The sequence below is a fragment of the Anopheles gambiae genome, chromosome 2 (assembly GCF_943734735.2).
Source record: "Anopheles gambiae chromosome 2, idAnoGambNW_F1_1, whole genome shotgun sequence".
Lineage (NCBI taxonomy): Eukaryota > Metazoa > Arthropoda > Insecta > Diptera > Culicidae > Anopheles > Anopheles gambiae.
The window spans coordinates 56,705,279-56,731,359 of record NC_064601.1 but is presented as its reverse complement, the minus strand read 5'-3'; the positions used below and the strand labels follow the sequence as shown (position 1 = coordinate 56,731,359).

Below are 26,081 nucleotides of genomic sequence, written 5' to 3'. Positions count from 1 at the left end.
AACACAGACACAAACAACAGATTCAGCTTACGCACCCCGTTCCCGAGTGACAGAAGGTGTTCAATTTTATGTAAGAAGAACAAACGAAACAAACGTTTCGTTTTGCGCTTTGTCAAGTGTGGCGAAAAACGATCCAGCGGATTTGCCAAGACGATTCAGCGACATTTTTCTAATGTCAGTGACTTAAAACCACTCTTTTGTATGTTCATGTAGGTACGATTCATCATTTTCGTTCTGAGGACCATACTGTTGTCTATCATTTTACCACCACCCTTAAAGCGTAGAATTTAGTTATAGGACAATATTTACGTGTTTACAAGAAGTGTTTCTGAGTTGAAATAGTAATGAAATGGCTTATGGAAATATGAAAATCACAGTTTCTCACTGTCAAACAAAAAAGATACCTTATCTATTGGCTCACTAAATGCATAATAACCGTCACATAGCGCATCTTATTTATAAATTCTCATTCACGCGTAGCTCGTTCAGTTCTTCAATTTACTTCAATTTTCGTAAACGCGGACAGACTTAAACATATTTTTTACTGGTTTTTCTATAAACATTTCACCATTAAATCGTACGCACTTCCGGTTCTTTCGCTTGCTCAGATTGGATCACACATTGACCTGAAGGTGTTCCTTTTCGTAGTGGGTTTGGGTCGCCCTTACCTTTTTTTCGAGCGGAAATGAAACCAGATACCCAAGACCGGATGGTGCATCATAGATTTTCGATCTCTCTTTGTCTTGTTCTCTCATGTTCTAGTGTAGCCACTGCACATAAGAAAAGCGGTTACCCTGCCCTATGTCTCGTTTGTTAACATCCGATGGGATCGTATCATCGCGCTCATTTGAACACTTGCGCTGAAGTGGTTGATGGTACGAGCCATAGAGCTTTGTCACTTGCAAGAGCCTCTTTCTTATAGTAGCTTGGTTGAATTTCTCGTTTTCATTTTCAAAAAAAATGATCCTAGAAGGTATTGTTCCCATGTATGATCGCCACTTCCGCCAGCTGGGCTGCAGTTAAAAACATTATCCTTGCTTTGAATTCGAAATTCTGACATGAAAACACGTGCGCTAAACGAACAACTTACGTTTTGACGGCGCACGTGCTCATCTGCGTTCATACATTCTTTGCATCATATTCACAAACACTTGCGATCCTTTAAGCCTTCTTAAGTTCAGATGGTTTCAATAGATCAGTTTTTAAATGCGTTTTCTAAAAAAATAGTTCTTCTAAAAGATAATTACACCCGTCATCGAAACATTACAATTGGAAAGATCTTATTGTTTTGATGTCAGTGACGTATATGAGTTCTTGTTTGTTTGCTAACCTATGACATTTTGATCTCGAATCAATTTGCGTTTAACCATTAGTATGGCATCGATTTTTTTCTTATATCAATATGTCGATCGAGGCTACGTTTAATCCATTGGCGCTATTAATGTATAAGTTTTATCTTGTATGGTGGTCGGTATAGTTTCGCATGCGGGCCTTATTGCCATTTTTAGTGTGTGGGGAAATGTCGAATCTCTGAGGCGATGTTTAAAAAGCAGCCTTTTCGATAAATGTGATCGGTTTTACACACTCTTGCACACACTATCCAATCACATCCGGTGACGGCCTGAGAGGCCGCAACGTCCGCCCCAGCAACGGTACCTATACTCGAACGGTACCATACGAGCTTTCGGCCTGAAAGGAAACTCGCCACCGAAACGGTATCCTCCTTCCTCCTTCAGCCGCTCACCGCACTCGATTCATTTATCCATTTCATTCATGGAGCTCTCGTGCCCCAAGCGCACAAGAATCGGGTGATAGTGATTTAGTTTCATTTCCTTTCCCATGGATTGAGGAAGGGGTGCCTCCTTTTCCTAACCAACCGGCCATCGTGCCCCACTATCAGTGATTTTTTTCTTCTTTTCAAACAACCATACAGGAAAAGGTAACCACAAAAAACTAGTTTCAGATGCAGATGATCAAGCAGATCTGGACAAAAATCGGAGTACGATCGGAGCTTTTTTTGTCACGAGATAGGACGCTTTGCACAAAGATAAAATGGAATATCGTACGATCTTATTTGGAAACTAATGCAATTTTTTTATGTTATTTTATGTTAGGCGACTATTGAAAGTATGCATATTATTACGCCATTCGCCGAAACAGGTAGCGCATTTCCTTTACTGAAGCAGATTAATGTATCGGGCTGTCACTGGCCCAGGTGGTACCAGTTTGTATAATTGCATCAGTTTCCTTTGGCAATTATAAGGTTAGGAGTAAAAATCATAACTCTCCCCCCTCCAATCCCCCATATGGGTAAGGTATTATAAACTTATGCCTCAGGGGCGGGCAAAGCACGGTTTGATTGTACCGAACCATTTCCTCGGTTTATGTCTTAATTGTAAGTGAGGGAACAACTGAAACAATTTCTTTTGATACACTCTCTTTTATCTCGGGAATACAACAGTGAACAACATAAATCCTACAGATTCAAGTGGTTATCTAATCGTTTAATCACTCGATAAACGATAAATTAAGGCTTTTCTAGATAGCAGGTGCTGGAATCGCACCAAATCCTGTGGATATTTGCATTTAACAAATGACCGCCATACATCCTTTAAATAAAAGTGTTTAGAAATTATACGGGAAAGTGCATGATTTTGCTCTATATTTTCTGTCTATATGTACCTGTTCTAAAGAATTACTGGAATTACTTGAATGACTAAAAAGTACATTTTAAGCAAAAATACAATGACTCGAGACTCGATGGTCATGGCACACTAACTTTAATGTTTGCAATTTCTACATCAATTCAAAGTAATGATAGGTTTCAATTGACTATTAAGAGGCGGATCGACCTGCACCAATTTATGATACTTGAAAACATGGCTTTTCATTTTGCTTTTGACATTAATTCAAGATGAAATGCCACCAATCTACTATTTCAAACACGAAAAATATTATGTGTTAATTAAAGTGCATTTTGGAATGCTGAAATAATTTTGAAATAACTTAATAAAAAGTGTACTTTTTAGATGGAATTTAGTGAAATATGTTAAATTTGTTAAATATGGTACTCGCACATAAAACCAGATTATTTTACTCATATTTTCAGGCTCAGCTAAAGGTACTATTGCACGAAGTACTAATTCTAGGAAGAATCCCACGAGACCGGTTTATACCGGATGTAGTGTCGTTGTCCGACATCATGTGTGATTAAACATGTGGAAAATAGTCAAAAATAACACAATGCTTCAAAGTTGGAGTTTTTACAGGCTGAAGCAACCAACTAATAACAACAATGTGATCAAAATATACGTATTCTTGACGGTTTCGAACTATTTACTGGAGATCGGCTGGGATTCTGATTATTTTAATTATTTTCAGAATTCAAACTTGTTGCAAATTATCTTCGAAATATAGCTCACCGTCAACGATATAGAAGCCTGGTCTTCGTTCTTTTTTGTGTTTTGTCAACTGTTTTCAGTTTTACTCAACTTGATTCTCTTTGTGTGTTGTGTTGTTTACGTTATAAGCCGCTTTTTCTTGTTTTCTCTATCGCCTTTCCTCTGTCTTCTATCGATTATATGCGTGACTAGAGTGAACACGACCTACGATCTTCTTGTTGTTTGCCGTTCTTTTAGTTGTTTTACGTTTTACTTCTATCTTTGTTGGGCGTCTTTCCTCTTTCCAACAGGCACGAAAGACAGCCACTAACTTTATGCGGCGTTTAATTTCTAACATCCGCTCACTTGTGATGCTTTTTCTTTTCTTCGACCATATATTCGCTACGGACACACAAGAACACCAAAGGAAAGGAAGCAAAGAAACGAACTATCGGAAGATACAGCAAAGCTACGAAGAAGAGCATACAATTTAATTGAATATTCATTACAGATAAAGATTTATGAAGGCGCGCAGTGACGAAAGTTTCTGAACGGATCCAAATTACTAACAACAACATTTTTAGAAGCGTGCAATGTAAAAAAATGGTGCAATTGCTTGTCATGTTATGGTGACGAATTTTGTACTATCCAAGAGGTTTGTCTTAGGATAATTTGAATATTTAGTTAAGTTTGATAATGCCTTTTGAGTGCGCAATGATCTTAAATGCGCTTAACTCAATGATACTGTCATTATTTATCAATAATGAAATGATGGTAACATTCTCAGCATTTTTGATATTTTTAGCACACTTTCTGAATTATTTGCGACGTAATTTATGTCATCTTTCATAACAAAGACCAAAAAATATTTACTCACTCATATTCGATTTTACAAATTCGGTTTGTATTGTCTCTACTACTAAAAGAATAATACATGCTGTTCCTGGACTATATTAAACTTATTGTTTTTTCGTGCCCTACTACACAGAGCCGAGGCTATGCGTAAGATTGATTAGAACGTGGTTTGAAGCTGGAAACGAAACGGTTTAGTATTTTCTATCTTACTCAACATTTCGTATAGTCAAAGTGCCAACTTCAAGCTAAAGTCGTATGACTTCCACTCTCCGGAAATGTGGACCGTTATGCACGCACACCGGCTAAGCGTCTTGGCGGCATACCATGAAGTAATAGGTTAATGGTGGTCGGCGGAGACGAAGGAAAAGATATTCAGTCAATTGATTGAGTCGCGCATCTTTGATGCATCGCTCGGTTCGCTCACTTCCTTCCCGTCAGCTCAACTACCAATACAACGTGGATGGCGCTTGGGAACTGTTTAAGTATGCACAGACACATTTATATTCAAATTGATACTGCAACATCACAACATGTTCGCGCAGGCGTTTCAGTTTTATTGAACTACCGCGAAATGAGCATGGTGCAACACACATTTTTTTTAGCAAACCGCATTTTGGCTAGTATTACATGGATAGCTTCGCAGATAAAGGTAGATAGGAAATAATACTTCTAGTCCCAATGAATTCGAATATCAACCAAACATGAAAATATTTATTCTCGCTGAATCCTACTACAAGCATATTTAGCTTTTTTTTATCACAAAATAAGAAGAATAGAGAGAGCTTGAGATAATTTATTAATCATTTGGATTGATAGGTAATAGATTTGCTCCAATCTCTTCCGGTGCTCAATTAAATCATGTTGTTGTGTGAAGGGTACAACCTGCTCGTGCCGAGTCTAACATTAATTGAAATCATTTATGAAAACTGGTTGATTATGGTTCGTTTTATAGCGTTTAGATTTCAACCGTAGACGAGGCAGCTGCAGTGCAATTATGTTAATTCATGGATAGAAACTGCAATGACACTCGCTAGCTCTTCCTGCTCGGATACTAAAGCACTAACTTAACTTTAAATACTGCTAGCCGTTAGCCGCTGGATGTGATGATGATGCTCATGATGATATTTATGAACGAACAAATTTGCACTGATACATTCGTTATCAAACGCATATCGTATAAATATCGAAGTAGAAATAAACAAAAAGTATTCGAAAATTTTAGTATTTTTTGTGTAAATGTGTAACGCACAGCTCGAAACAAAGCGATGTTCAGTCATAATAAATATGATCAATATGAATGAGTCAGTTTGTCATGCTTAAATTTGTGATACATATACAAATGTGCGTGGCTGTCTATTTCACCTGCATCTGTTGCTATACACGGTACACCAGAACGATAGAACGCGCAGTTTATACGCAGCGTTATACTTGAAATATATTTTTAGTAAAGTTTTTTTAGCTGATGAACCTAACCTATACAGTCGCAATTATCATATTGTTTCTATACTGGTTGGCCCGATTTCGATTGGTTCATAATAGGAAGCATTTATGAGAAGAAACGTATTGAGAAAATATGTATTGTCATGTTTTTCTATAAAATGTTTGATGGCTAATATAGTTATTGGAGCAGTTGCAATAAAAAAAAAAATGCAAAATAGTATGTGTATTCCCGCCAAATACAGCTGACCAATCAGCGATATGTGTTGGATGAAGTTCAAATTTCAATCCGAATCCAAGCACATGTTTGCTCCATCTCGGCCAATCAGAGCTAGCTCTTTGCGCATGCTTTTTAGAGTGGGAGAAAGCTTAAACGAACTTTGTAGTCGCGGGATTGTCTATTTGCAAAGGTGGGATACGTACATTCTCTTTTACGATTCGCAGCATGCGCGAGCTATTCCCGAGTAAATTTGAGGCATACGATACCTGGTGAGGTTCCACCCGGACTGGCAAGGACTAACTATGCGGTCTCTATTGGGTACTAATAAGTCTCGGGTGGCTGTATAGGCCGACATGACCGTGTAGATTGTTACGCCAAAACGAAGAAAATACCAGCAGAGCTACGACTGAATTAATTTGAACTTTTTCAGTTGAGAAAAGTATAACTTCAATAAACAATAAGGTATCGCACTGCTCAATAGTCTTTGTAAGTCTGTTATAGCCCAAAGCGTGTGAAGAAAGACACCTTTAATCGAATTCTTCTTTTTCTTCTTCTTCTAATTGGCGTAAAATCCTACGTGGACATGCCGGCCTATACAGGCTTTCGAGACTTAATTCATTACCACGCAGCCGGATAGTGAATCCTTGCAACGAAGGGACGGTCCATTTCAGGCTTGAACCCATGACGGGCATGTTATTGAGTCGTTTGAGTTGACGACTGTAACACCGGATCGCCCTACCGTAGAATACGTTTAATAATATTAGGATTGTAATATTGTATTCGATTTGGTACATAGTGCTGTTGGCCATTCGGCAAAAAAGTAATCGCTTACCGTGGCGTTATTACGTCACACTTTGCCTCGTGTTTTTCAAGCGCAAAATTTATGAAGCTACACTACTACAACCTTCACCTGCATTCCACGCCCCGGAGAGTTTGCACTAGTTCAGGTCTTTACAGTCTACGATAGTTTTTCGCGGTTGCTATGGCAGCCGACAAACGCGCTTCAATGTCACGCAAGAAGGCTTTCGAGAGGAAATTTTTTTAACCATCTTGGCATCTGGTGAGCACGAAAGGAAAAGTTCCATCCTTTACTTTTTACACACCCTCGTAGACGAAATAGCTTATTATCGCGATCTTCAGTAAACGGGAAAGTGCACCAGTTCTGAACAGATTGATTTTCTAAGTAGCTCATCCGAATGGTCGAGCTACATTCCTTAGAGCCAACGTAAGTCATAACCTACGAAATGTTTTATCATAAATGATGAATTAAAGATGAACAGAAGAAAGAGAAATAAGAGCATAAAGCGTCAAGGTTGATATCGAAAGTTTAAGTGTGAATAGCGTGCTACTTTTTGTGGTTGCGATTCGTGCCGAGTCAAAATTGTAAAATCTTTGTTATCCTTCCAACCACCAGTTGCATTATTCATTGGTCAAAGGCACAATCTCTCAATTTAGCTATAATTTATTCGCCGTAGTACAGCTCATTAAATATAGTTGTTGCTAAATGGTATTGACTACTAGTATCGTGGATAATCCGTTACATTACGAGCGTTCTTACTTAGTGGTCGTTGGATGAATTTCGTTCATAGTGTCATTCGAAAGCCCATTAACAACGGGCTTTGTTCTTTGGTAACGAATTGCACCTGTGCGCACCATGAATTTCCCTTCACTTGGTTGTTGGTGTGTGTGTCAGTGTTTTGATTCTCTTTCAATTTCAACACTGTTTCACTTCAGTGCATTCGGATGCACGAAGCGACGTAGGACGACGGTATTGTTTTTGTTTTATATGAGTATAAACTCACATCTACCAGAGAAGCATTAAGTCACGGGAAAATGTTACCCTACAGTAAGCCATACTGATGAGTATTTATATGTGTGAGTGTTTTTTTGTATGCAGACTGTGATAGTGGGTCCGATTTGTCTGTAGGTCGTTGGGACTGTTGCTGTTTGAAGTAGCATTAGCCCACATGTGCCACGAACCGGCAAGAAAGTGTGAGTCGTACATTTGTTCACTCGCATGTACGATTGACGCCCGAAACAAAAGAGTCGTACGCCGAACCAAAATGCACCGAAGGGTAACGACTATGACGCTGCTCGTTATTTTGTCCACGATCACGTTTATGCTCACAACGTTTTCTGACCGTTAGTGCCCGCTACATTCGTCAGCGTTTGCCTGCAATGGTAAGGGTGTGGTGCTTGAGGTATTCCACCATATTAAAGCGCAGAAAACCCGTCTGAGCTTTATTCATAGGATGGCCAGAATGGTCAAATTTAAGTGTTCACACGGTGCTGCAAATGTTCATTTGGTTGTTTTCTAAATGCGTGAAAAAAAAGACTCGTCTTCTCATCATCGTCTGACTGAATGTTTCACTGGATTCAAGGACAATAGTACAGGAAAAAATGCAGATTTTGCAACAAGGGATGTTCTCTCCATAGATTCACAAAACATAAGTTTCCTATAGGCTTGGTCATTTTTCATAGCTATTTTCAATCTGCATTGAAGGAGGGAGAAGGGTCTTGTTTTTAATCTATGAAAATCATTTCTCTACTAGAAGGGCGGTACATAATTGAATTATTGTTATACCTTTTGATCTGGTTGTTTGAATATTGTACTCTGTACAAACTCCTATTTTATTCGGAGCGTACTTATAAAAAAGGAACGAACTATTGCTGTCAAACTGTGAAAATCAAGACAATTGAAAACACAGATCGTTGTAAAATATCGGCAAAAGGTTAGCATTTTTTACATTAAAACGGACATTGTATTTGCGTATTAGCAATGGACATTAATTTAAATATATTTGCTGCAATGCTATGAAGTTTATCAATTTATAATGTTGCATTTTTGATATTTTTTCGATGTACCCAGTAGTGGAGTGAGCTTGGCTTTCAGTGACTTATTGTTATCGTAGCTGGATAGTCAGTCCTACGTATGGGGGCTCGGTCTATTCGGGGTTTGAACCCATGCCGGGCATGTTGTAAAGTCGTACGAGTTGACGACTGTACCACCAGACCGGCAGCTACTCTTTTTTGACCAGACTCTTTTTATAATGTTTTTAATTTAGTAGTTTTAGTAGTTTTTGATGAAAAACAATTATTGTCCAGGTAAATCAGATAAAGCCTAGTTGAATTCGTTTGACTTGCTATGTTTTCAGTTACTGTACCTAAATGCGCTATATGTACGTTTCTTTGCACAGAACACAGGCAGAGCATTGAAGTGATGTGAATCATCTTATTTCTTCTGCCGGTGTAACAACAGCGGCATACGATGACAGTAACTGTTTTATTCTCTTTTCATTCATGTATTCAATTCAATCAACGACGAACGGCCACGCGTTTCTACTCATTCATTTATTCCCGTTCATTCATTCGCTCTATTCGTTGAATCTTTCGAGCAACGCATATCACGACCCACCACTGTTTCATATGTTGTATGAAGCTGCTACTGAAGCTTGAATGGGGCAGTATGTGCAGCAACAACAGAAATTAGAACTGGTAGGAGGGGGTGTACATGTGAAACCAACTATTTAATCAACGATCACCAACAGCCTCTATTACGATTGGCACTCATCTTCTCGTGTGTTCAACGAAAGAGAGAGCGAAAGAGAGATAGAGAGAGAGAGAGAGAGACAGAGAAAGAGAGAAACAGACAGACAGATAGAGAGATATAGAGAGGAAGAAAAATCGGGAGAGAGAGAGCAAGAGAGAGAGAGAGAGAGAGAGAGAGAGAGAAAGAGAGAGAGAGAGAGAGAAAGAGAGAGAGAGAGAGAGAGAGAGAGAGAGAGAGAGATCGCACAGAAGACTTTTGTACAGTAGCATACCCATACACAAATAACATTAATAACTTTGCTAAACTTGGATGGAAAATGCGAACATACTACGATCGAGAGTCAATTTGACGACTCAAAAATATTTTAATACCATAAACTCAGGAAGGATTAGTAGATTCTGAGGCTAGTCATCTACACATATGCAGTAAGAATCATGTATCGCAATTCAAAATCGGTTTGTAACCTCATAATGATTTCGTTTTAAAATGCACCAGCACATTAATTCATTGCATGCTTGTACAGGTAGTTCCTGAGATACACGGTACCTCGTATGCGCGGATTCGGAGATACGCGGTTTTCTAAATTTGACAGTTCTTTGAGCACATTGTAATGATTTGACACATCGTAAGTAAGTAAATAAGTAAGTATTTTGCGGTCGTTTTCGGTACCCATTAACCGTGTATCTCGGGGATCACCTGTATATGTATTTGGTCGCTTCCCTAGTAGTGTTAAGCTTTAACAGCCAAGTCCAACGACAATTTATTCTATCTCGCTGGTTGCGTACTCCCTGGAAACCTGTTGTGTCCACCAACACCGAAATATGTCCACTTGTAATGGCACTGCGGACTAACAAACGTTACGCATGTGGTCTTTGTTTCGCTACCAGCTCGAGCATGACTATTCGCAGAGGGAAGAGGGGAAAGCAGAAAAAAGAAACAAACCGGCGTCGACACAATATAACAGACCGCAATCGAAATGGAAGCCCGCATTAAAATAGTATATGCATTTAAAGCACTCACAACTCAAAACAGGGTAGCGGTGTAAATAGCACGAAGAATGTATAATAATTGCATACAATCGATTTAAGTGACTTCAGCCAGACGCAGCGACCATCGACAGTCAAAATGGGAATTGAACGAACCAATTATGACATATTTGTACATTGGTAAAAAAATATTTATACCATATTATTGTCATGCTTTATTTTTGCAACTTTATTCTTTATTGTTAAAATTTACGATTCAGATGTTAAAGTTTTACGCTGCAGATGAGTAACGAATATCGGTGGCTATTCACAGTCGATGGCTATTAACAGTTACAATAATATTTAGCAGATATATTTTGCTTCATTTAGTTTCTGCTTTTGAAGAAAAACCAGAACGAATGATCAATCAATGCCGATCAATGCCGATATTGGTTAAGATTGGTTATTAGAGGGCGCGCGTGTGCGCGTTAGTGCTCCCTACCATGATCATAATATTTTTCCCAGTAATCAAACGAAATGGAAAGCACTCTTTCCTTTGGCTTGTGTTAGAAATACAGCAATCTTCCACAAACCACTGGCGGTGTTGCTTTTGAAAGGGATTGTCGCTAGGAGTATATATTTTTTATTCCTTTCAATACACAGTCAATCGAAATTATAGCCTCTGGAATCCCAACCAAGCTGCGTTGCCCTCTTGTTTGGCCATCTCCAGTGACCAACGCGGAGTGGAAGTAAAATCAGAGGAACAAAACCTTTTTTCGTTGTTTCTTATTTTGCTCTTTCCCCTTAACCCCGGTACGCATGATTACTCATTATTCTCCGGCTCCCTAATGTGGCCACATCGTGTTCCCTACACGCAGCAGCTTCCGCACGAGGGTTGTGGGCATGAAGCGGCTTTTTAGAAGGTTTGATGTAACTAATTATACGGTGCTGTTTTCTTCATTTTTTGTGTGGGTAAAGTCATTTTCGTCTACTTTACCGTGCCTATATTTTACTAATGCAGGGTTCGGAAAGCGAAGGCAAAGAAGTCTATTGTACACCCTCGGACTAGGATACACACATATATCCCTTTGCAAGAATTAAACTATTGATGCATTTTGCCACAGCAATTGTTAAGTGTTTAAGATGAAAAAGGCCACTTACCTCCGTTGCTGCCGCTGCTGGTGTTGGTAGTACTACTGCTGTTTGGAGTGGTCGTGCCGGGAGTTGTGCTGGAGGTAGATGCGGGAGTATTACTGCTGTTGCTATTGCTACTCGAGCCATTCCCTCTTCCAAATTCTTGCTGCTGGCCACTTAACCGCTGAAGGGTACTGTTGTACTCATTGAGTTCGTTAACGCCAACACTGCCAGCCGCCTGCCCGCAGGACGCATCGTACCCACCATTGTTAACTGAAGAACTGTGCTCTAGAAGCGCCTTTTCGCAATCTGAAAGTTGCCGAAAGCAGCGAAATAAAGCATTAGTCATTGTTGTTCTGGATAATAAAATCACATGAACACGCGCACATCCACTAGTTCATTTACGATAGTGTAAACTAGGAAATTTAGAGCACGTGTTAACCTGTTGACATTTTGGACCCAAATAGACGAATAACCAAACGTTTTCATTTCCATAAACAAATTTGTTTACAGAGATATTTTCATTCAGCAAACCGCTCATCCGAAACATATAACCTAATCAAGCACGAAGTTTACCAGGATCCCACAGGACGCAGATGATTTGATTTCCTTTATTAGATTTTCAAACCTGGACCCATGTGCAATGATAAAACAGATTTTTAATGCGCTGTGTGCTTCAAAATTGGCACGAAAAAGGACATTGCTATAAGGGTATTTCAAACCGGTTGCAGCAGATTTTGTAACTGTAAAATTCAATTTATTTCAGGAATGACGATTGCCAGCAGCGTAAATATAGTATTCACCCGCACATTTCAATGCTGTCCATATGCGTGGGAAAATAGCATTAACCTGCTGTGTGGGATGCGTTGATTTACTTTTGGAATCAAATTTGGACTTAGTCCGGTTGCGTGGGTAAAGAGGATCCAGCCCAGATAGGCTTAACCGGAATCTAAAATTACGAAATTTGGGAAACACAGATTACAGATTGCAATTTCCTCAGGATAGTTAGATTTTTCAGTTTACTGCTTACTCGATGTGGTATTACTTCGTTTCTTACACACTTTACTGACAGTTTTTAAGTTGATTTTTGTGTTTTCAAATGATAATTTAGACCTTAGGAAAATTTTGAAATAGGTAATATGCTAAAAAAGACATAAAAGGTTTAAAAAGAACAAACGTAGTAGTAATAATAAACAATCAAATTCAATAACAAATTATCATGTTTCATACATAACTTAAATTGATCTGCTATCAAACAAAAAAAACCATTCCGCAAATCAAAATAATTGAAAAATCAAAACACGTACCATTTGCCCGAGCCACATTCAATCAAATGCAGCAATTTATCGAGATGTACCCTCGTTAGTATTAACCAATTTCAATTAAATGGGCCTACCGCCCAAGACTAAAGATCGTAGACGTTAATCCAATTAACCTCGAGCATAACCGATTTACGGCAATAGAGTCAATTATCCAATCGCAATCACAGCCGACCACATATATTGCTAGTGTGTAGCACGAGAAAGAAATCAGTTCGTCTGAATGTTATGCGATGATATAGACAGAGTCAATCTTATGAAGACGAAATTGTCTTGCTACAGATGCTTGTCTGTTGACATTATGATCCTCGTGAGCCTTTGTTGACCTCTTACGATCAGCCTTGATAAGGTTTGAGTCAGCAGTTGATATGTTTGGGGTCAGACCAACGAAATAGATTAATTGCACCCTCTTGGCTCACGCACCCTCTTGTAGTTGACGTGATTAAACACTAGGGCGGATGTGCTTTGCTACACCATTGGGTTATATCATGATGTCTCGCAGGGATTAATTCTGAGATGGATGGAAATATTGAATAGTCCAATGAGATAAAATGCTGTACATTTTATGGTATTAGTGTGTATCTATTGTCGTTTTACTTGTATTTAATGGTTTTGAGACAGACATGTTGTGATAGGCAAAATAACATTCAGTGTAAATTTGAACATGACTACATTCGTAGTGAACAATACAATACAACAATACAACAATTAACTATCTTTCTTGCTATTTGCAACAATCGTTGATATTCAAATTAGCATCAGAAGTAAAATATTTGAATGTTTGAACAGTAACAACAGCCAATCCAGTATTGTTTAATGTTATGTTAAACTCACGTTGCATAACTCGTGTTTAACAGTCTATTGCTGCTAATTACTAAAAACACAACTGCTAACGAAGTCTTTACGTTGATTGAAGTCTTAAACCACCATATAAGTATAAACCACCAATAAGTATAAACCACCGAACAAATGTGTATCTAAAATAACACCTTTACAAACGAACCATTATTCTTTTGAACTTACATAGGACCTTCAATTTGGTTTATATCTTACCTTTTTGTAGTATTTCTAAGTGTTCCCATAGAATATCTCCGGTGAATGGTGGTGCAATAGCTAGAAATCCTTCGCGACCAAGACCGACTATATCGCGGCCACTCATTTTTTGAAACGGCTCCTTGTTCACACCCTCGAGGGAGAATTCTTTGATCGACCAGTTCAACCATATTAGCACATGTTCTGCTGTCCATTGCCGAGGATCTACAAAAGGTTAAAAAGAACATACTATTAGATTTCCTACCGATTGTAGAAACAAAAGGAGAATTATAAACAATAGCCTCAAGAAAGTGAAATAAAATCACAAGTAAACAATAGACGAATCGCTGAAAGGAAAACTAAAACCAAGGAACCGTTGTGCTGAAAATGAGCACAGGTCAGTCTAGTTGGTTAGTGGACATTCTCACCCTTCAGATAGATGGACAGTTTTGAAGGACAGAGTGATACACACAAAGGGTCATAAAATATTAATTGTTTGCTGATTTTGAAGTTTCCCGTCCACTGTAACAAATTCACATCAATTGCACCTTGGATGCTGCCATGTAAATTTGTTTCTTCGCCTTGGTCGGACATTTTTCATGACATTGACCTTAGCATATTTGTCATAATCGTGCTACTTTCGGCAAAACTGCTGTTTATCAGTCCTGTATAGATAAAGTAATATAGTTTTTTGTGAATGTGCTGGTACCATGAACTGTACTTAACAAGATATTCAAATAAAACTTTAAGTAAACATCAGTTACAACTTTGCTGATGGTTTGTTAGGTTGTTAGTTTTGGGGAAGTGTGAAGTGTTTGTTAATAAAATATTTTTTAAATATATTTAGTGTTGACGATTATTAAAAAGTTTTCAGGAATGGAAAATCATGAGGAAGAACTGAAAAAATATTGTGATGCATATACAATACATGGCCAGAGCCGTAGCTTGGTATCCTGGTGTGCCCTTACCAAAAATTCATTCACAGCGCCCCCACTGCTGCGATTTCTGAGCGAAGGTGATTTTTTCCAGAAGTTTTGTTTTTGATTTTGAATCTCTACTTTGAGCAGTTTATGAAAAACAGCGGATCATATTACTCATTAATAATAGTTTTAATAAGTTTTAATAATAACCATCCTCTCAGCCTGCCTACACGTATCATAATCACGACCTAATTTTAGCTTTCACCCTGTGCAAGATGTTATCACACATCATACTGATATTTCATTTGCATGCTAATAACTTTTAAAATCATCAGTATGGTTTTCAATACTTAATGGATCCTGCTTAAAGTTTCTATTCAATACCACCCAGTTCTTATTTCGTGGAATATTATCGATTAACTAAGAATCTATGAGATGTCAATGCTTACCTTTGGTAATTTTGAATGTCTGTACTTCCTTCTCCCAAGAAGCGAATGATGCGTAGAGTACTTCAGTCAGTTTTTTGTTTGTACCCGGCGTCAAAGGTGGCATCTGTGTTGGGACATCTGTAATGTATACATAAAAAAACAAAATATATTCTTTATCTTCAATCCACTATTCACTAAATATAAGTATTATGTTGGTAGATATGCCTATGTGGTAAATATGCTCTACTCATATTCTAATCTCGTGAGAGACAGGAAGTTTCAATAAGAGCCTTCAACTAGACCACCTTTGTATTTAGTTAGTATTAAAAGAAGTGATAGTTAGTTCCGGGATCTAAAAGCATTCGTCATATCCTCCACATCCGAAGGATTCCATTGCACGAAGGAAACTCGTCAGCATCACCAGTGACACAATTTGCAGCTTATAAACGTTTCTCTGCTATAGAAAGAGAGCGGAACCAAACGAAACGGAAGTATTTAATTTCACAGAACACACACAATGTGTTATAGTCACGGGTATTCAGAATCGACATCGTCTTTAGCTCGAAGAACCATAGCAAGGCCCTGATTTTAGGCCCTACCAAATATCTCTCAATTCATCCAATGGCGGTTTGGTGCCAGCGTGATTTTGATCAATGAGTCTTAAAGATTCTCTTTGAAGTGTTTATTCCTGTTCTTTCGATCCAATCTCGTAGAGCAATCTATTTTTTCGTCGTATATATTAATGCCGTACTGCATGACCAAGAGTCGGAACAGTGAAGAGAGATGGGACGTCACATGAGATGATCCAGAACTTACAAACGTTTGACGATCAAATTCTTCCGATCGAAGTGTAATCGTTCGGTTGATTCTACTTTGCGATTGGGGGTGGAAAATTGAAATTTTAACGGATTACGCTGCTATTTTTTCCTTGAATCTTAGCGCCTTGATGAAGTGTCGACAGAGGAAACATAACTTGTGTTAAAGCAACTAACCGAACTTCATCTGGGACAGGGTGTATAAAAAAGAAACAAATCATTCCTTTTCTCCTCCTCCTCGTAATTCTCTGGATGCTAAAGACTTTTGAGTACGTTTAGCAAAGCCCTTCCTGAGTTAATACGATCATGTGTCGTAGACAATTGGATTTTGTTTCTTCTTCTATACTAAAGCGGCTACGGAAAAATAAACTCGATTTAGTCTGTTGGTGTGCCTACTATGGAAAATCCGGACTTCCGAACCGGCAGTCCGGTAATTCGCTTTGGTGGAAGTGAACTTCATTTGAATCTTAATCGTCAGTTGATGATCAATTCGATGTGTAGCGACAATGATTGGACGTGTCAAGGGATAAGAGTTCTTAATACAAGTTTTTGTCAGCATGGTCAGATTAGCATCGGATCGAAAGGAGACTGTCTCCTTCTACATGATTTCCTCTCGTCGGAATCACGTCCAGGAAGAGGGAGGTTTCTTCAATGGATGGTTTCGATCACCGAGACCAAAATGTTGCCACTTTATTTTTCATTTTTCAAAGCTTTCGCCATCTAATATGCAATTTAACCCGAAGGGTCAACAACAGTGATTCGACGAGATGTATTAGTGATCTACTTCGATTCGCTAACGTGAGCATCTATTATAATTAATACAACTTTGTACAGAGCAGGCCTTACATACTGCTAACAAGCCAAGCGGCAGTGCGTTTGCTATTTTTATCCATTCGAAATTGCCTCCACCTCAAGATCAGAAAAAAAATCATAGCACATAAAAGACCACCTATCATGGTTTCGATTTATTCCTATGGTCGTCGCATAACACGAACGATTTCCAAACCCAACAATCATCACGCTTGATCGTGATCAAAGCATGGGACGACCCTTTCCCCCTCGTTGCTGGAGGTTACTCTGTTGTCGATAATCAATTTTCGGCCTCAACGGAACGACTATCATCCGGAATGGTCGGACGTATGGTAGCTTCTAATTTCATCATCTATCGTCAATGGTAGTATGACGTGCGGACACCGCCTTTTTTCTCGAACGATGCCGACCATCGCAAACGGAATGAGTGGGTGGCAATGGGAGGGAAAACAGTAAAATGGAGATAAACTACACAAAAAATGGTCAAGTGAAACGACTCCACACTCGCATTTGCCGAGAACGCCAGCTATTTTGCGTGTAATTAAATTTCGACGTAATTCTTTTTTGTGGTTGATTGTTTTCTTAGCTTATTCGCAACGTTGCGTAGGTTTATTTGTTTTCAATTTCACTGTATGTCATATCTATGTTACAGACCATACAATCGACCCCGACTGTTTTATCTGTTGTTTTATTGGGCAAATTACTGCAATGTGACGGCTACATCGAGGTTTAGTTGTAGTTCAACGTTCATATCTCATTTCAATAAAAGCGTTCTGCGATCTGGAACATTTGGTCATGTAGCAAAAGGCATGACATTTACTTACAACACATACATTTTGTTTAATTTCATCCCGATAACCGTTACATACACATTCATGGAGATGAAAGCAATTCGAATTTGAACATATGTATATGTATGTATATGAGCCGGTCTCGTAGTACAGTCGTCAACTCGTACGACTTAACAACATGCCCGTCCTGGGTTCAATCCCTAAATAGACCGTGCCGCCATACGTAGGACTGACTATCCTGCTATGGGGGGAAATCATTTAGTCACTGAAAGCCAAGCCCACAAGTGGTAAAGGCAGGCCTTGACCGACAACGGTTGTTGAGCCAAAGAGAAGAAGAAGAAGAAGTATCGTGTGAACGCTTGTTGGAATAAATTTAGCATATTCTTGAAAAACATTTTAGTTGAAATACACTTTATTCTTACTCTCGACTCTTCAAGTACGTATTAACACGATCATACGAATTACGAATACGAATACGAATATTCGACATATCTTCTATTTTAAATTACCTCTTGCTCTGGGGCCTTTTTTATTCATAAAATACAGTCTTATGTCGAGAGAATTCAATATAAATTAACCCACAACAAGGAGCACATGGAATAACAACCTGTTAATAGCAATTTTCTACCCTGTTGATAAAAATGGGAGATTGGATCATTACATACATTTCTGTAAGCAAGCATTAAATGAATTTCATACCACGTTTTCAGTACTTGCAAAATGTGCTTAACTATAGTTAGAAGCGTCTTGAATTGCTGATCATACATTCAAGTGTGTAGTTGTGATCAGTCAATCAGTCAGTCAGAAATTCAATACACTTTATTTTGTGCGTAATGATTAACATGCATATAATGAAACATGGATCATTTCAGTATTTCATGAAATCGAAACAAATGATTCACAGCAAATTAAAAAAAAAGCTGATAGTGCTTTAATTGATAGTGTGTGATAACATTTTTACCAATGATTTTAAAACAATGGCAGCCAACAAGACCCGTAGACTGCCAAATTTATAAAAGTTGTTGCTGCTTTACGTCTAACAAACAATGGATTTGTGTTGATCCAACAAGCTTTAGCCGTTGGAGCGTCTTGACTTGAAGTCTTGACTGAATTTTGCTGTGCGGAGACAAGGAGACTTGAAAAAAGGGTGACCAAGAAATATTACCATGGTCAAAGCACCCAATAATGGGTTCAAGGTGCATCAGACACCGTTACGGTTGCGCAGTATACGGCAGCGATGCGCTTCGGTGCGTTGAATTGTTTCTGACAAAGTGCGCCATTTTCACGGGTACGCAAAGCTTTCGCTTTCTTGATCAACTTTAGGTTGAACTTATATAGGAATAATGTATTATTTGGCCGGCGTGAGTCAACATCCCTGGTTAAGCCGGTTTCGTGGTACAGTCGTCAACTCGTACAACATGTCCGTGATGGGTTCAAGCCCCAAATAGACCGTGCCGCCATACGTAGAACTAAATATCCGGGGGGGGGGGGGTAATCCTAATGTTACTAAAAGACAACCACACAAGGGGAAGAAGAGTTAACATCCAAACCGTTTTTACACATTCAACGCACAAAATGCAAGTGCGATCAGTATAATCTTTGTACAATAAATAAATTCAGTTGTAATACAATAGCAATATAATTGCTTGATAATGATTTTAAACTTAAATTTAACTATATTGTTATCAAATGAATATTACCTCTTGGTTTCTGTAAGCCTTTCATCAGCGGATGGGACTTTAGTCCCATTCCTGTAGAAGCTAACTTGTTCAAACTGTAGCTATTAAGGAAACTTTGCTGGTTGTTATTAAGAAAGTTCACATTATTATTGTTATGAATTCCTCCGATGCCACCAACACTGCCAATTATTCCGCCAGCAACACTTGACAGTCCAGTTCCCAAGTTATGATGATTTGCTCCTCGTAACGGAATCCTGCCGAGAGGACCGCCACGGCCAATCCCGGGGTCGTTCCACTCCATCCATTCGTTAGTCATTTTAGGACGAGGATCGAAACCTTCGAACCCTCGTAACTCATTCACGTTTACCTTTGTAGCCACTTTTTCTGGGTTTGTTCACTTTTTGATTACCCTTAACTGCCAATTCAGATAATCGGATGGCAAATGGTAAGCACTTTTACTTTATGTAACTAGGTTGTTGGAACAATATTCACTCTTCTCTTAGCACAAATATACAGTTCGCACTATTTCTTATAAAACTGCATTGCACTTCACTAAATAATACACAAATAATTAGACAAACATTACTGTCATGAACACATTGATTCAATTACATTGAAATAAATGTTAAGTTTGTTCATTACCAAAAGTAATTTTCATAGAGGGAGATCGATTGTATTAACTAATGATCATTTTAACTCAAACAACAATGTAAGCACGATAAGCCAACACTTTTTTCCACTTACAATAAATTAAAAAGGAAAATTTAAAGTAATCATATTTTGCTGGACTTTAGATAGAGGTTGTGAGTAAGCAATTTTGTTGAAATGTCATATGAAGCAAGGTTTAGCTGGCGAATAATATCAACGCTTAGTTGTTGATATCAAGTGGATAAATTGAATGTGACTAATTTGATTTACTTGCGCAAACAATCATCAACGTATGAAAAACCTTATGAAAAACCAGCACGATGCGTTTTCTACAAATTTGCAATTCTGTAAAAACAAAATTGTCGGTACAATATCATTTTACTTTTAACAATAATTCCGATACATGCTAACAAATACAAAATCTTATATCACCATCGTGGTTGACAATTCACGAGAAGAATTATGAATGAGGTAGCTAACATAAAAGCGTAGCTGTTTCGTTTTTTTTTACTACCCACATGTCAAAGATTGGTACATCTCATGGTACTGTGTGGCTCTTTAAAAATGTCCACTTAATTAACATAAATTATTAAATTAACATTTCATTTACTCCAATTGTCATCCAATTCTTTCCAATTGATGTGTTGAAGCAGCAGCCATTGCGCCAACTGGCTTTACACTAACTGTTGATGCTTTCTAATACCCATTAGACTGTTGACCATTAGACACTAGCAAAAACTTCATAACCAAGCGAATACGGCGGAAACAGTCTCTTGGAGGAAAAAGAGTGAAAATGCATAAACAAAGAAATGTTTCAAACGGTTCTCCAAAGAGGCTTAGTGGTTGTATTTTGATAATAGAAAATCAGATACTGTAGTCATAGAAAGCTCATAGGTAAAGTTTCTCAGTTTCATCTTCAATCAATGTTGGGAAATTTTTAAAATGCAATGATAGCACGGCGCAAAATAAATAAAAAAACATTCTATATATGTTTATATATGATATCGTTATCTTAAACGAAACCATTTAATACATAATGGTAATATGACCTGAATTTTGGTAACCTGAATAGAAAATGTTGCTTTTCCGTAACAAAATCATGTAAAATTATCATGAGTTGATCATGAAAATGATCACACCATTGCGCAACAGACGAAGGTGGCAATAATTCATATAGCAAATATAAAAATGTCGACATGATTTCCATGCTGGCAACATACACAGTAAAGCATATGTCAATATCGAACGTAACGTGATATATTTCACCCCTCAGAGCTATAAACCTTCCAAAAGCAGTTACACTTAAATTCCATTCAAATACGTGGCTTGTAAATGTGCTACGGTTGAACGGGAACTAAGTGGCTGTAGAACGACCCTGAATCGGAAGTACCTGTCTTATGCTGTTGATTATACGACTTAATACATTTCCTTCGTGACCTTTGGATTCCATGTCACTGAAACCGAAGAACATTTTCAGGAAATATTTTGTTATTAATGTTTTAAAATTTGATGACATAGCTTTAGCCAGTTATCCATCAACTGGATAAAGTTAGCAAATGTCACCTGTGATGGTTTTCCTGTAAAGTCGTTATTTTAAATATATTACAGCAACAATCAACGGACAACCAGAATCTTAAGTAACGCTACTCAACAACGATGTAATGTAATTGAATGTAATTTAATTTCGAATAGCAAAATAATACAATTCAAATTATTCAATTTCTAGCAATATAATTCATCATTGAGTGAATATTATTTTGAATCTTTACGCTCAGATCATTAAAAAAAATGATATCCAAAAATTGATAAGCTACACAATTATCACAACTTAAGACTAATTATTTCATGAGTTGTGACTAAATCCTAGCTTCTAAGCCAAAATACTATCTTCTTCATACAATTTCGGCTCAATTCGAACCTAGTTCAAATACAGCGACATAACTATGGAAACGATCTATAGAAGCGAACGAATGACACTATAATGTTGTCACGTAGTCATCATCATTTAAGGTGTTTTTCGACTCACACTTTCGGTGTGTTGCCATTGTATGACATTTTTATTCGTTTTCGGTAAAGTATAATATGTTACCTGTAAAGCATATTATATACAACATGTCAAAGGAGCATGTCTAATCTTAGAACATGTTTAAAAAGTCGTATGTACTTTAAACGTAATTCACTATAATTCAACAAACTATATATTGATATGTATATTTATATATTTTTCCCATTGACTTTAAAAAAACCCTTTAAATTTCACATTCTTACACCATGGATCGCCCTTTCAGTTGGCAACGGATGAATTTCTGGCTACACATTTCGCATTAGTATTGCCATCAAAAGCAATTTACATTATAAAATATTGCATCGGCACCTTCGTGGCCAAGGTCGAAATCATCCTAGTACCGTGAATTTAGAGTGCCGCTTGCCGCGGCAAGCTATAGTTGGTGCTTGCTCAAGCGTTACAAGTCCGTTTCCACAAAGAAAGTTGCGTAAAACGGCAAGCATGTGTGTACCGATCGCACAACACCCACAATAAAAACGAAGACGTTTCAGCGCAAGTTGAGCAAAACAAAGAAAAATCCTCAACAACACCTATGTTGGTACTTGCTGGTGCTTTAGTGCTTAGGTGTGTGTGTGGCGCCTGCAGCGACATATAATAATTCAATTCTTGAGAAATCCAAAGTCAGTGTCTTAACTTCAATGCTATCGATTAGTGGTAAGCTTTTCGGATAAACACAAAGGAAAATTCTTCCTCGCCTAACTGGTCTAGTGGTGGTAATCGTGTAATCCCGGTTTGGCCGGACACTGGCCAACAATATTATTTTACCTTTCCGAACAATAAGAAGAGGATCATATTTCTGGCAACATTTATGAGGATTATCTGTTGTGTAATGAGCATTTGATAGGATTTCCACAACAAAGGATGTTAGAACTTTCTATCAGTCCAATCCGAGAGCTCGATTTCGTAAGTATATGTTTAGCATTTTTAGCATATTAAAATACGATATACAGCATAAACGGATTTAAAAATAAATAAAAACATCATATTTGCTGGTTGATGCAATTTTAAGGCATTCACTTGTACTAAAAGTTATGATTTTTTAGAATGTTATTGTAATATGAATTATAAACAAACAAACTGAAATTATTACCACTTCCAGCTAATATACATAGAAAAATAGACAATTAATTCGCCCTTCGTATCATTCGATCCTGACCATTGCAGGATGGATGCACGTAGCAAGTGCTTTATAGGGCTTTCAATAAATTATGAATCAGCCAATAATGATTGGTATAGTTTCTTGCTCTCCAATAAATATGAGAGAACTGATTATTATTTTAATTATTAAAAATGAACATTCTAAAACAGTCTAAACAAACTTCATAATTTCATGTGTACGCTTTGTTGTAGTTTTGCTAGTTTACCATTGCCGACGGATTTTGTAGCGATGGCCTTCAATGCCATTTGTAGATCGTTGGTCAGTGTGGTAAATACAAAACAAAATGAATAGTGTGCCACAAGCACCGGCATTACGCCATTAGCATAATGCGCGGTTTATACTGCTTCAGCTTATAACGTAGTACACTAGAATGCGAAGAAGAACGCTTAAATCACTTCTCAAACGAGTATATCAAACAAAGCAAATGACATACGAATATTGCTGTATGCTGTATAACATATGTATATATATAACAATACACTAGTATTCGGTAAAGTTATGTGTGTGGGTTTAGCTCAGTACATTAGAGTTGGAAGCAACAGGAGAATGAAATTATTTTTGTTTCCAACAATGGAACACTATTTGCTGCAGAGCACATAAGGTTATATAATAATTAAAGCACAAATTAACACACGCGCACATGAATAAACCGTTTAAACAACCGCAAATCATCTTCTGTATACAAAGCTTCACCAGTAACTAATGTATGTATAGGTTCCAAAGGATATTTTTTGCGAATTCAGGGGAATCCGTTAATTATTCAAAACGTAAAATAATGCTCTGTTTAATAAATATGTTTTCACACTTGATCATAACTTTGTACACACACAAACCAGAATCACTTTAACTAGATCTTAGCACTTCGAAAAACAGGATTTATACGGGGCCACCACAATATCACATACGATAGGAACTCACGTTAATAACTGATCGCAATACGCACAGGTTGCTGTTACCACTCAACGCGGCGCAACGTATTATTGAGCACTAAAAACACCTAACTTTCCCGAGAACCCCACAACAACCAGTCAAACAGCGACGCGTATCGACTAAGTAGAATGCGCGCTCACAATTCAAAGGGTGCGTCGTGTACGGTTCGAGAGAGCACGAGATCACGTTTAGCAGCAAAAACTAGACGAGCTCGCCGACACACACTCCATCGTAGACGCTGTGGAACTGAAAACGCTGTTGGGATTTTTGTTGTGTGCGGGTACGTATTCGTGGCGGAAGTACTGATCTTTCTCTTCTTCACTTCTTTCGTTCTCAACCAACACACTGACAAAACCAAAGGGAGGCTTGTTTGAAAAGAGAATCGCGTTTGTATTGGTACTTGCAAGGAAGTAAACAACAAAAGCAATGTGTGTGGGTGCGAGTTCCGGCACAGGTAGTTCCGATGCGATCTTACGATGAACGCAGCCACATACGATATGAGAGCGTTTATATTGGAAGTTTAACGCTAGGGTAGAAGGGAAAAGATATCGGGGTTTAAAAAAATTCCGCTACTGAATGATGGCACATTGATCCAACATTTCAAGATTTAATGGGTTATAAAACTTCTATAGGGCTGAGTTCAATATCAGATTCAGTACATTAGTACGATAGCGCATTTATTTGTTTCGATCGATCACAAGGCGTCTCTTTGATAATGAATCGATTCTCTCGAAACAACAAGGACCTTTATACTATTAAAATTTTAAAACCAGGAAGAGCATCAATATTTATATTTCTTAGCAACGCTGCATGCATTTTTTATGATTCTTATATTGTTTCTAATCCCTCCTGTACTCCAATCCTACAGAAACTCTCACCAATTTTAATAAAAGTGTGCGAAACATTCACAGCAAGATTGTTTTATTTTAAAACTCTATTGTTATGATGTCGATTTTTGAAAGAAAATAAACAAGACTGTGTAATTCCTGTGTTTGGCATTATCAGTGTGTATTTTATAATGAGCGCTAGTGTTTTGACTAAATTTGTTAAGGTTTGGTAAAGTAATCATCAGCAATAAGGAAAAATCCGTAGCACAAACGTACGCTGAAAACGAGATCGATCGAGAACGATATCACACATTCTTTGTAGCATACGTAGGAAAGGGCTTTTATCGTAAGAGTACAACCCTAGAATTAAAAACGAAGGTAAAAACTATCGCTTCTACCACCCGAAATTTCGGCAGCTACAGCTAGATCTTGGTGGCAACGGCTATATGCTGCCCAGCCGCCTGCCCAAACCCGAATGTATAGCCGCTTAGCGTCGAACGACAGCACAAATCGAATGAAAGACGTAGCATGAGGGATGCTTATAACAGCATAAGAATAACAACAACAGCAATAATGACAATCGTGGACCAAAGAAAACAACTTAAAGTAAGAAGAGTAACAGCGAGCTGCTACACGATGGTAGCGCAAGAAGAAGAAATTCATTCATTGGAGAAAGAGCGCCCAAACAAATGCGACTGTGTGACAGAGTAGGACAGCAGGGTAAACTTTCATTCATAAAATGAAAAGAACTACGCTACGTTTGCTGTTGTATTTGTCGGTACCCGTTGTGTTGTTGCTTGTTCGTTTTGATCTTCGGAGCCCACATTTCTCTTGATTTACCCGTCGATGGCGTTTGCACCATAAAGCGTACTTGTTTTTAGCTTTACCCGGCATTCATTCAAAATTCGTTTTCTGTCGCTTTTCCCATATTGTAGGTAGATATATTTTTTCGTATGGTGAATGTTGCGATGAATTTGTTAAAGGTACGAAAAATGCTCGAGCTTTTATAATGTAAGGGGTAGGGTAGAGAGTTTAAAATTTTTAAATTTTATATTTTACATAAGTACCTGTTGATTTTTAACAAAAATGTTTTAATACTGCTAATATTTTTCTGCCA

General features: G+C 37.9%; 1 protein-coding gene across 14 annotated transcripts in view; it reads right to left on the bottom strand.

Annotated features, from left to right (window-relative positions):
* Positions 1-26,081, bottom strand: part of LOC1275912 (ETS-like protein pointed) — an 85,417-nt gene that overhangs the window by 16,917 nt on the left and 42,419 nt on the right. For 12 of the 14 annotated variants that reach the window (XM_061650334.1, XM_061650336.1, XM_061650333.1 and 9 more), the window contains 3 exons: positions 15,262-15,378; positions 13,914-14,117; positions 11,569-11,850 (listed from right to left, as the gene is read on the bottom strand). In XM_061650334.1, coding sequence (XP_061506318.1) covers positions 11,569-11,850; positions 13,914-14,117; positions 15,262-15,378 — 603 coding nt within the window. Of the gene's footprint in view, positions 1-11,568; positions 11,851-13,913; positions 14,118-15,261; positions 15,379-19,356; positions 19,888-24,034; positions 24,052-24,125; positions 24,394-26,081 lie in introns of those variants that run through there. The other 2 variants (XM_557464.5, XM_061650344.1) reach the window with 2 other exon arrangements.